Source organism: Bufo gargarizans, chromosome 2 (assembly GCF_014858855.1).
Source record: "Bufo gargarizans isolate SCDJY-AF-19 chromosome 2, ASM1485885v1, whole genome shotgun sequence".
In the NCBI taxonomy this organism is placed as follows: domain Eukaryota; kingdom Metazoa; phylum Chordata; class Amphibia; order Anura; family Bufonidae; genus Bufo; species Bufo gargarizans.
In genome coordinates, this window is record NC_058081.1 from 58,242,649 (window position 1) to 58,255,775 (window position 13,127).

The 13,127-nt window shown below is 44.0% G+C and overlaps 1 protein-coding gene across 1 annotated transcript in view; it reads right to left on the reverse strand.

Annotated features, from left to right (window-relative positions):
* The window catches only part of LOC122925625 (RING finger protein 112-like), a 130,386-nt gene that overhangs the window by 93,934 nt on the left and 23,325 nt on the right, over window positions 1–13,127 (reverse strand). Inside the window, exons 4-5 of the mRNA XM_044276973.1 lie at window positions 11,088–11,218; window positions 9,728–9,781 (exon numbers count right to left, since the gene is read on the reverse strand). Coding sequence (XP_044132908.1) covers window positions 9,728–9,781; window positions 11,088–11,218 — 185 coding nt within the window. The remainder of the gene's footprint in view (window positions 1–9,727; window positions 9,782–11,087; window positions 11,219–13,127) is intronic.

Here is a 13,127-nt window from a genome sequence, read left to right on the forward strand (position 1 = left end):
GACACTGGACTTCAGGCATTTTGGCATTTCCCTCTCCCCAGTCTTCCTCCAGACTCTGGCACCTTGATTTCCGAATGACATGCAACAGTCCAGTGCTGCTTCTCTGTAGCCCAGGTCAGGCGCTTCTGCCGCTGTTTCTGGTTCAAAAGTGGCTTGACCTGGGGAATGCGGCACCTGTAGCCCATTTCCTGCACACGCCTGTACACGGTGGCTCTGGATGTTTCTACTCCAGACTCAGTCCACTGCTTCCGCAGGTCCCCCAAGGTCTGGAATCGGTCCTTCTCCACAATCTTCCTCAGGGTCCGGTCACCTCTTCTCGTTGTGCAGCGTTTTCTGCCACACTTTTTCCTTCCCACAGACTTCCCACTGAGGTGCCTTGATACAGCACTCTGGGAACAGCCTATTCGTTCAGAAATTTCTTTCTGTGTCTTACCCTCTTGCTTGAGGGTGTCAATGATGGCCTTCTGGACAGCAGTCAGGTCGGCAGTCTTACCCATGATTGCGGTTTTGAGTAATGAACCAGGCTGGGAGTTTTTAAAAGCCTCAGGAATCTTTTGCAGGTGTTTAGAGTTAATTAGTTGATTCAGATGATTAGGTTAATAGCTCCTCGTTTAGAGAACCTTTTCATGATATGCTAATTTTCTGAGATAGGAAATTTGGGTTTTCATGAGCTGTATGCCAAAATCATCAATATTAAAACAATAAAAGGCTTGAACTACTTCAGTTGGTGTGTAATGAATCTAAAATATATGAAAGTCTAATGTTTATCAGTACATTACAGAAAATAATGAACTTTATCACAATATGCTAATTTTTTTAGAAGGACCTGTACGTTTCAGAATAAAGGTTCAACCACATCGATTTCTAGACATATAAATGACATCTAAGGCGAATCACAGTCGAAAAGTAGTCACATTAAAAGACAAGTACATCATACGCAACAACAGGAACTTTTTTTTTTTATTCTTCTGCCGTCCCATGCCCGTAGACACATCCATCCTATCACCTCTAGGCCCAGTTGCTAGCCCTGGATGCTATGACTATGAATGAAACGTTGTACATACACGGTCCTGATAACAATAATCTTTATATGGCGCCAACATATTTTGCAGGGCTTTACAATCGGAGGGTTCATGTGCAAACAAAATCATACATTACCTAGCAACAAACAAGTCAACCATTAAAACAAGAGGAGTGAGGGCCCTGCACGCAAGAGCTTACAATCTATGAGGAGATGGGGTGTCACAAAAGGTAAAAAGTGCTTGTTTGATACAGTGTTCTGGCTAACTTAACACAATAGGGGAGTAGATATAAGGCGGCATAGGCCAGTCACCAGCTGGTATTTGTAGTGCTTCTGATTAGCTGGGGTGTGGTGGATAGTGTTTGGTGATGGGTCGGGCTAAAAAAAATGGTGGAGGGGTGAATGGAGAAGAGTGAGATTAGGGGATGTGATGGACCACCCAAAAAAAGACTGAGTTTTTAGAGAGCGCCTAAAACTGTGGATGTTGTGAATTAATCAAATTGCTTGGGGTAGGGTTTTCAAAAGAATTGGTGCAGCTCTGGAGAAGTCTAGAAGACAGGCAGTAAGGCGACTTTCACACTAGCGTTTTATCTTTCCGTTTGTGAGATCCGTTCAGGGCTCTCACAAGCGGTCCAAAACGGATCAGTTTTGCCCTAATGCATTCGGAATGGATAAGGATCCGCTCAGAATGCATCAGTTTTTCTCCGTTCCGTCTCCATTCCGCTCTGGAGGCGGACACCAAAACGCTGCTTGCAGCATTTTGGTGTCCGTCTGACGAAACTGAGCCAAACGGATCCATTCTGACACACAATGTAAGTCAATGGGGACGGATCCGTTTTCTAGAACACAATCTGGCACAATAGAAAACGGATGCGCCCTCCATTGACTTGGGTGGACGGTGTTCAAGACTGATCCGTCTTGGCTATGTTAAAGATAATACAAACGGATCCGTTCTGAACGGATGCAGACGGTTGTATTATCTGAATGGATTCGTCTGTGCAGATCCATGACAGATCCGCACCAAACGCGAGTGTGAAAGTAGCCTTAGATGTTCGTAGTAAGTCATTGGCTGAACGGAGGGCACAGGTAGGATGGTGGACAGAGATGAGAGAGGAGATGTAGGGGGTGCAGCACTATGGAGAGTTTTGTGGGTGAGAATGAGGATTTTAAATTGGGTAACCAGTGCAATGACTGGCACAGAGCGGAGGCATCGGAGTAGCGGTTAGACACATAGGTGCGTATCATGCAGTTGAGCTGAGCGCTCTGACGGGGCCTGGCATTAAGTACAGTGAAAATGCCGGGCCCCGTTGCATGAAGACTGTGGGCAGTGGGAGACACTACTAGGGGCTGTGGGGGCACTACTGTGGGCAGTGAGGGACACTACTAGGGACATTACTGTGGGCAGTGGGAGACACTACTGGGGGGCAGTGGGGGACACTACTGGGGGCAGTGGGGGACACTACTGCAGTGGGGGACACTACTGGGGGGCAGTGGGGGACACTACTGGGGGCAGTGGGGAACATTACTAGGGGCTGTTGGGGGACATTACTAGGGGCCATGGGGGACACTACTGGGGGAAGTAGGAGACATTACTGGGGGAGTGGGGGGCGCTACCTGCTGGGGCAGTGGGGGACATTACCGGGGCAGTGAAATACATTACCGGGGGCATTACTGGGGGAACAGGGACCAGGGGTGCAACAATCGCAGTCACATAGGGTGCCACCAGCCACAGAGTGGGAGGGGGCCCCAATCCAAAGTTTGCCCTGGGGCCCATAGCACTCTAGTTACTCCATTGGTTAAAAGAATATTGTATTTACTAGATTTCTGGACATGGGATGTTTGTTGAGCACCTAATAGGAATAATTGGTGACCTCCAGCTTTTACCTTCCTCTGTATCACGTGGTAGGATTATAGATTGGACCAGATGGTTCTGTGCCTTTCTGTGAGCCTATCAACTACGGTATGTAGCTCTACTATTTGATTTGTGGTGCCCACCCAATGTTTTTTTAAGTTTGAAATCATCTCAATGCCCCTGAATATTCCCAATCTTACCACATATTTATATCAAAAGAACGGTCTACGCACCAGAGCCCAACCTGCTGTAGCTGCACTGACAACCATCTCAAACGTTGATGGATTTGCTACTGCTGCTTGTGCCGCCCCAGCCGCCATAAATGCTCCTGCTGGAGCTGCCACCAATGATACCAAAGCAGGAATCCCATTTATTAAAAGTCGAATATTGTGTTTCCTGCAGAACTTGTCTCCTTCAGTAACCAAATATTCCCTCAGCTTCTCCAGCTGGTCCTTGTGATCATCTTCATTTATATATATGAAAGATTTCTCAAATTTCTGTTGAAGTTCTGAGATCTTGTTGGCAACCGTATCCCCTATTCTGAGTCGCCACATGGGCTACGGAGGCAATGAGAGAGAGAGAAAGCAATGAGTGTCCTTTCAGGCGAGCAATGTAGAAGTAGTGTGAGCTTAGGGGCGTCATTGTCATGATGTGCCATTCAGTGTCATGGGGAAATACGTTGTATGTCATTTATTCATTACTTGTTACTTGTATAGTGCTGGTATGTTATTCAATAAGGTATTAACGGGGTTTTTAATAGGTTATCAGTATCTAATCGGTGGGGGTCCGACACCTGAGACCTCCACCAATCAGCTGTATTCTTTCCAGGGCTCCTAGTAGCCAAAGGCACAACATTTTATGTACCATTATGGTTACTAGTAGTACGGGCCTCCAGCAAGAGTATGCTGCCCTTACATAGGACACATACTGTATTAAAGGGGTTGTATATTATAACCTAGTATATTGATGACCTATCCTGAAGATTGGAGAGGCTGCGGCACTTGCGCACTATTGCACTGTTCATTCCTGATAATTGCCTGATCATGAGTGGAGGTGAGAGCTACATTTAAGGCCCCTTTACAAGTGCAATTATTGGAAAGGAGTGTTAATGGGAATGCTCATTCCCCATAATTGCTTTGTTGCTCTGCGTAAAGGTGACACCAATTACCTGATGAACAAGCATCTTTGATGCCTCCACTAAAATCATGGTTTCTGGGCAGCATTTTGCTCTGTGTAAACACGAATCTGCTGCCCAGAAACTTCATAGTGACGAGCAATTGTAGTAGTGATTGCTCCTCCCTATACAGAAGAGATGATTACTGCATGAAAATGCAATGCATCTCCATTAACTATCAGGCAATTATCAGGAATGAACAGTTCATTCCCAAAGGGGCTATCCAAGACAAAAAAATGTCCCCCATGGGCCCCTCACACTGAATCTACTTACCTGGCTCCCTGCGCCGCTCCTGGTCCCCGCACCGCCTGCTGCTGCTTCTCCTGGTGCGTGGATGAAAACATCCGGTGTCGGGGGGAGGCAGCCTATGGCGGACAGGGACGAGCCTCCCTAGCATCGCGGATGACGCTAGAGAAGCTAGGGAGGCTCGTCCCTGTCACCGCCTGCCATTGGCTGCTCCTCCCCGACAGAATGTTTTAATCCGAGCCCCAGGAGAAGCAGCAGCGGCGGTGCGGAGACCAGGAGCGGTGCAGGTAGCCGGGAGCCAGGTAAGTAGATTCAGTGTGAGGGGTCTGGGCACAAGGGGGAAATTCTTTAGTCTCGGATAACCCCTTTAAGGTTTTTGCCCCTGTGGTCCCTGAGCTATGTCTGCCAGTTACAAAGGCCCATACACTACATATCCACAGTGCCTGGAAGGATTTCTTGCTACCAAAGCTGCAGGGAGGCCCAGTATGGCTCCACTGTTTGATCTATAAATAAAATAGTCCTGGTTACAATCTGCAACTAAGTGAAATACCCTCAAAAACAACCTTTCCAGCCTTATCATCATGAGGTCCATGAGAAGATAGGTCAAGTTTGGACAAGCCCACCCCTCCTTTCATATGATAAATGAGGAGAAAATATCTATAGGGTAAAAGCAGTTTTCTTTCCTATGGAGACAGTTGGAGGGGGGAATGGAAACAACGACCTCTGCCTCCAACAACTCACCCAGCTATTGAGAAATTCCTGAAACTCGTTCTTTATTTCTTGCATGTGTTCCTGGTTCTTTCCCATGTTGTACATCTGTAGGGGACAACAAACGCGTCACACTAACATGTACAGAGCGTGCTCCGATTCCGCAGCCGCCACCACTTCCAGTAGTGGTTGTTTCCCACATAATCACACCAATTTTTATTAGGAAAGGGGCTGTCCCATGACAAATATACAGTACAGACCAAAAGTTTGGACACACCTTCTCATTCAAAGAGTTTTCTTTATTTTCATGACTATGAAAATTGTAGATTCACACTGAAGGCATCAAAACTATGAATTAACACATGTGGGATTATATACATAACAAAAAAGTGTGAAACAACTGAAAATATGTCATATTCTAGGTTCTTCAAAGTAGCCACCTTTTGCTTTGATTACTACTTTGCACACTCTTGGCATTCTCTTGATGACCTTCAAGAGGTAGTCACCTGAAATGGTCTTCCAACAGTCTTGAAGGAGTTCCCAGAGATGCTTAGCACTTGTTGGCCCTTTTGCCTTCACTCTGCAGTCCAGCTCTGTTTTTTACATTTATCATGGGATAACCCAGGGGTCCACAACCTATTCCGGTTGGGGGCCACATGGTGAGGTTGAAGTAATCCCAAGGGCCAAAAATAAAAGCTAAAGGGGTATTATCAACTGAAATACTCTATTTATGGAATATTGTACATATATGCTATAAATGTCTGCTTACACCTCCAGGACTCCCATCTAATAGGAGAATACATGAAAAATACATGTGTGTTACCAGATGGTTGGGGGCCACACAGAATGATATCGAGGGCCACATGTGGCCCCCGGGCTGCAGGTTGTGCAACCCTTGGATAACCCCTTTAAGGATTAGTCTGTTTTGGACCTTCAGGAGTGAGCTTTTCTTTTTGTTTCAACACGTTCCAAGAGTCACAACTTTTCCATTTTCCATTGATGTAGATCAGGCATGCTCAACCTGCGGCCCTCCAGCTGTTGTAAAACTACAACTCCCACCATGCCCTGCTGTAGGTTGATAGCTTTAGGCTGACCGAGCATGCTGGGAGTTGTAGTTTTGCAACACCCGGAGGGCTGCAGGTTGGGCTTCCCTGATGTAGATGATGTACCTTATGAGGGCCTGTTGTTTTTTTTTGTTTTTTGCAGGATGGGTTATATTTTTTTGTACATGTCAGTTAATGTTTGACTTTTATAAAAAATGTTATGCATTGTTGGGTGGGAACCACTGCTGTCATGTTTTTTTTTTTTTTCCATGTCATACAAGATGCAGAAAAAAATAATGTGTTTTGTTTTTTAGGGATTGTTACAATTGCAGAGTACCATGTATCTATTTTTTACTATTCTTAAAAATAAAATAAATGAAATAAAAAAAAATCTTTGGGGTAACATTAAATTTTTATTTATTAAACTTCATTGAACTTAGTATGATTTTTTTGTTTTATTGGTTGACTGTTATTGCCACCGTAGGGGCTCATTCACATGAACACCGGCCATTTGTGCACTACATCACTTCAAAGAGTCCGCAATCTGAAAGGTGCGGTGCGGAACGGAGACACAGAACTTTTTCTATTTTTTTGCGGCGCTGACAGATCACGGACCCTTTCAAATTGAATGGGTCTGCATCTATCTGCGCCAGTGACCCGGGTGATGCCCATGCATTGGGGACCACAATTTTTGTTCTCCAATGCACAAAATGGTCGGCACATGTTTGTCTGCATGAGCCCTAAGGCCCCTTTCACACGGGCGTTGCGGGAAAATGTGCGGGTGCGTTGCGGGAACACCCGCGATTTTTCCACGCGAGTGCAAAACATTGTAATGCGCTTTGCACTCGCGTGAGAAAAATCGCGCGTGTTTGGTACCCAAAACCTGAATACAGAATGCATAGTACAATAGCGCTGGAGGGGTTAAAAAAATAAATAAAAATTATTTAACTCACCTTAGTCCACTTGCTCGTGTAGCCGGCATCTCCTTCTGTCTTGATCTTAGCTTTTTGTAGCAACAAGGATCTTTGGTGACGTCACTCCGGTCATCACATGATCCATCACCATGGTAAAAGATCATGTGATGGATCATGTGATGACCGGAGTGACGTCATCACAGGTCCTGTTCATGTAATTAATGCTCACCCCAGGTCCTGTTCAGCAAAGGAAACAGAAGGAGATACCGGCTACGCGAACAAGTGGACTAAGGTGAGTTAAATTATTATTATTTTTTTAACCCCTCCAGCGCTATTTTACTATGCATTCTGTATTAAGGGAAAATAACAATGATCGGGTGTCCATCCCAATCGTCTCCTAGCAACCGTGCGTGAAAATCGCACCGCATCCGCACTTGCTTGCGTATGCTTGCGATTTTCACACAACCCCATTCACTTCTATGAGGCCTGCGTTGCGTGGATTATCGCACCGCAACGCACAAAGAGGAGCATGCTGCGATTTTCACGCAACGCATAAGTGATGCGTGAAAATCCCTGCTCATGTGAACAGCCCCATAGAAATGAATGGGTCGGTATTCAGTGCGGGTGCAATGCGTTCAACTCACGCATCGCATCCGCGCGGAATACTTGCCCGTGTGAAAGGGGCCTAAGGCTACTTTCACACCTCCGGTGTAATGGGGTCTGACTGAGATTCGTACGCATTTTGGCAGACAAGCGGAACAGCCATGGCGGAGTTTCACACTATAGGTCTGAAAGCAGCCTAAGGCTCCTTTCACACAAGCGTTTTTTTTTTTTTCATTCATCAGTTCTGCGTTGCGTGAAAATCGCAGCATGTTCTAAATTCTGCGTTTTTCACACAGCCCTGGTCCCATAGAGAACACAATACAGATGCAATGCGTTTTTCACTGATGGCTGCTAAGAGATGTTGTTTGTAAACCTTCTGTTTTTTATCGTGCCATGAAAAACGCATCAAAAAGCATTGAACGCAAAACGAAACACTGAACGCAATCTCAGACAAAACAGGCTGAACTTGCTTGCGAAATGGTGCGAGTTTCACTGAAAGCATCCTGAGCCGACCCATATCGTTTGTGTGAGAGGCCTAAGGCTTTATTCACATTACACTGGGAAAACTCTTGCCATATACACTGGATGTAAGCCTAAGCCCCCATTCACCTGAAGGAGGGAAAAGGGGTGTACTTTTTTATTGTATAGAAAGGTGTAGTCAACTACTCTTTTATACGTTGACGCACCCAGTAAAGTGTGTTTTTCTATATAGAGGCCTATAGGAAACATAGAAGCTTATGGGCATACATCACAGGGAATCCTCCCAATGTATTCCTCTGATGGAAGGCTCAAACACAGTCTGAACAGAGCCTTACATGGTCAAGCAATCTATAGACCATGGCTCTGGTATGGCCTAGTAGGCTTTCACCTATGGCGGACTGGAGGCCTTTGTTAGGCCCCAGCTGCCAATGTAGGCAGTGGATATCCCAAGATCCTACTGCAAGGTACCAGTATGTGGAAAGAGGAAGCCCCCTCCCAATTAAGGGGTTAAACAGATGACCCCATCCATTACAGCAGTATGTCAGTTGTACTGTATATTACAGACCGTACCAACTGCTAATGGCCCAGTCACAGCTCCTATGGCATCCACTGGGCTCACAATCACGTCTTAATACTTTAACATTACCCCAATAGTATGTCCAAATGCAGGAAAGGGTTAAAGTGGTTTTTCAGTTCTCAAAAATTTTACCTCTTTAGATGCGAAATCCAAAAATACATTTGAATACACTTACCACTGTGAATCCCTCCCTTTCCTGTTAATGAGGTGACCAGACCGAAGCCGCCAAAGCCAGAGGAACGGGCAAGGAAAACGGAAGGTATTTACTGCAGGAAATCTAGCTGAAAATGTATCATTTTTGGATTTGCACCTATAAAATTTCCATTGACCCTGGTTGGGAACCACTGGTTTAGCAGATGCAGTTGTTTATTTTTGATGGTTAAAGAATAAATGTGAAAATCTAGTTTCTATGGTGAAAATTCCATAAAGCATTTTGCACTCTATTTTAACTACATGAACACATTTGGGGAGATTTACTAACCAAATGGGTCAGAATTGGCAGAACTGGATTTTCTAGTAAACTTGGACAAGACCGTCTAAAAGCGCACCAGGTGTACCATGATAAACCTGACGCATTTTTAGACTGCCTACTGTAGGATTAGAAAATCTGCCCCATAGTATTACTCCAGAACTGCACTCACAATTCTGCTGTCTCCAGAGCTAAAATCTCCCAGCATTCCTTGCTGTCTTTACAGACCTTGCTCTGGTGATTTGCATTCTCCAGACCAAATGAAGTAGATTGATGAAAGAAAAACTAATTTCCTTATTAGTCTATAGGAACTAAGGTATACTGTTAGGACTGCGGCAGATCTAGGTGTAACGGTAACGCCCCGGTTGCTCCTAGAGGCTCATTTCCATATAATAAAACATTATTTTTCTCAGCAATGTGGGCACATGTGAACATGGGACCAACACAGATGTCTTCAGCTGCCAAGTGCACATGTAGCAGGTCAGCCAGTGTCATCGGTACAAAACTGCTGACAGATGCCCTTTAAGATTAGTAATATTTTTTCTTTTGATTTCAGCCATGAGATTTGTATTGTCTGGCAATAAATTTGTTAAAGGCACGTGTTACAGTATATACACATATTAGTATACGTAAGGCTCACCTCTGAAGGACTGGAGATGTTGTACTTCAGATAATTAATGTATGACACAAGCTCCTGTAAAAAAGAGCATAGACTGAAAGCTTATGATTTTTTAAATCCGGAAACTTTGATTTCTTTCTACAAATGTCTAATGTTTCCTGAGGGAGACGATCCTAAAACAAGTCTGTGTAGCATGCAGCAGGTAAGCATAAACAAGCAGAAATAGAGGGCGGCCTTTGTGGATGACATTGGGCCTAGTATGGTGGCACTCTTGCGGTCAGTGGTGGCCAGTGATGACATTGTGGCTTGTATATGGGGGACAGTGTTAGATGTCAGAGGAGCATTTTGACTCTCTTGGAGGCTTTATGGCTGTCATGGGAATATTGTGGCTAGCATACTGGGTATGGGCATACTGTTTGGATAAAAGACAATGTGAATGACACGGGGGGCACTTTAGTTGTCAGAGGACATTGTTGCTTCATGGAGCATTGATGGCATTGTGGTAGTTGTAAGGGCTATGACTTTCCTGGGGTCATTGTGGCTTTCACAAGGGCATTGTGATACTGGTATATCTATATGAGATATCGTGGTTGCTGTTTGGGCAATCTGTGGTCATGAAGGACAGCACACTCTGCGAAGGCGTGTTTTTTGCTGGAAGAAGCCTTCATGGTGGTCTGGGCCAGATTGAAAAGTCGAGGAAGATGAAAAACTACAACTGGAGAACATATACTTTCTGAATCATTGGATTGAATTGCTCGTTACATAGTTGAAGCTCAACCATTTAATGCATACAAAACTAAATTGATCTAGAAGAAGGCAAAAACAACTATAGATGATCCTACAGATTAACCAATATGATGCGGTAATAATTGTTCATGTTATATTGGTGCCATTTATATTTAAATAAATGTACTTACGATAGGGTAAATTTATGTAGGGGTGATGATAAAGTAGGAGACATGCTTACGAGGTATCTCGTAAGTATCCTGCCATTGTGTGAAAAACATCACAACATCCTTATGCCACCCTTATGCCTACAACATCTTTACCCTCCCTACATTACATTGTGTTAGTTCGGCTGGCAGCTACAGTATCTCTCATGATTTCTCCATACACATGCACACATGGTTCGTCGCGCATCGACGTGTCCTGAACTGGGGGAGAGGGGAGAAAGCCGATGCCAGGATCCTCAAGCAACAGCTTATCTCCACAAAATCAAAATGATCGGGAAGATACAATCCATCTTCTTGATACCTATTTCCCGTGGCATGTGCCTTCGGCGACAGTTAGGAGGTGGTTGGCCAGTTCGGTCGAGATTGGGCAGCTTTAGAGGAGGCAATTATAGTTTATTCTGTAAGTAAATGATAACTGTGATACCAACCATCATCTTCTGAAACATCTTACTACATGTGAATGTATTGTTACGATCAGCAGGTCCAATATTGAGCGAGACTCTCTGCACTACACCTGACAGATATGCTCTCAAGCTGTCCTGGAATTCTTTCGTCATATCTGGGAACATAGTAAAGATAGTTATAATGACCTAGTAATTGTGAATGTATAAATAACCTTGTATGACCAGGAACAAATGAAGAAGACAGACAAAATCTACAACCAACTGACACAGGACATTGCTGTATAGTTAAAAAAATGTCTACAACAATTTCAAAGTAATAAAATACAATTCACAACAACAAAAAAATCGTAAAAAAAAATTATCGTACAAAATAAAAAAATGCAATAAGCACAATGTTTTACTGTATACTGATTAGTGAATAAAAAACATACTTATATTTAGTATCCACATACAATAAGGTTATTCTGTCAAGAATGGCAAATGATAAATGGTGAAAATAATAATAAAAAAAATGGCAGAATTGCTTTTTTTCATGTATTCTGTCATTATAAAAATACATACAAATTAAATGTCAAGGGGATTTTTCAGGACTTTCAGGCTTGGTTCAAGTGAATGGTAGCAGATCTGCAGTAACCAGACACGACCACTGTGCAGTGCATGGAGCTGTGTAGTTCTATTGCCTGGCTCCAGCACCACAACCACTAAAAATAGGTGCTGGGAGTCTGACCCCTGCCAATTTGATATTGATGAACTTTCTTATAGATACTTTCACTGATATTAGATAGTATAGAAACTGGGTAACTATTGAAAAGGTGTCACTGAATAATATACTGTAATTACCCTTAAAACTTGACATTTATTAGTGATATCTTAAAATATATATGAATATATCCCCACAAAAAAAGTAAAAATCAATTAAACAAAACATAGATAAATGGAGATCAATATAAGCATATGGGACACGTGCATAAATTCAATAATATTCAACTGGTGCCGCAAATGTGGTTACTCACGATACTGTAGACCCGTATGGTAGAGGGATTGCATTCACCATATCGCTCAGTGGGGATTACTTGGATACTTGCTGCAGAAACTTGTGGTCTGGAGACCTCCAGGTAATTAGGAAGGAGCATGTAGGTTATTACATAAAGCCCGCTTTTAGGCATTAGGGAAGCTATCCTTAAATTTCTGTACTGTCCCTGCCTAAAAGCGGAGAAATCGCGCCGAAAGGGGCGGCCCCACTTATCGGTGGCTGTACCCTCACTAAGAGTCCCTACCTATCCAGTAATTCCCAATCACAATGATGCCAGTTCTTTCAATCAGTTGTCCCATGCGGTATATGATCTCCAATGTTCAAGTGTCCCGACGAGTTTCCCCTATTAGATGTATTGGTTCATCAGGGGACCAATATAGAAAAAGCACTGGTAGCATAAAATGATGGAAGGCCAATGGATAGCACTGACCTTTGGCGCAGGTGGCTTTCCGCCGCGGGTTTAAATACCCTGTATTTGTTGGCTATTGGCATCCATCATAGACAGGTGCTCAGGCGCTGTACCTAATCACGCGCCCCCCCGCCCCCTACCATGCGCCCATTACGTGTCTGAAGGGAGGGCAGAATCGGGCGCTAGTAAGTCACTCAATATAAAAGCACCAACAGCGCATGCGCCCGCTCTGTACTTGTCACCGCCAGACATCTGAGAAGCTCTGACAGACGTTCTTCAGAACCTCCTGCTTGAGGTTCTTTTGTTTTGCTTTTGTTTTGTCATCTCGTTTCCCTCTCTCAGCTGTCATCTAGTTGCACTGATTGCATCCCTTTAAATCCCCTCCCATACTGCATCACTTTGCGGTTTATACAACTTCCTAGAGTGTGTGCATGCTGGATGCTACAACTGATGCTTCTACAGATAAGTCTGTTAATTTATTTGTGTTTTCCTGTTTGCTTGATCCTAGGTGACCCTGACTCCCTCCGTATTAAGTGTAGGGAGCTGGTGGTAGTGTCCCCTCACTATTATAGGGTGTTCAGGTGTCATACAGTCGAGGAACGAGGGTATGCAATTTTCTACC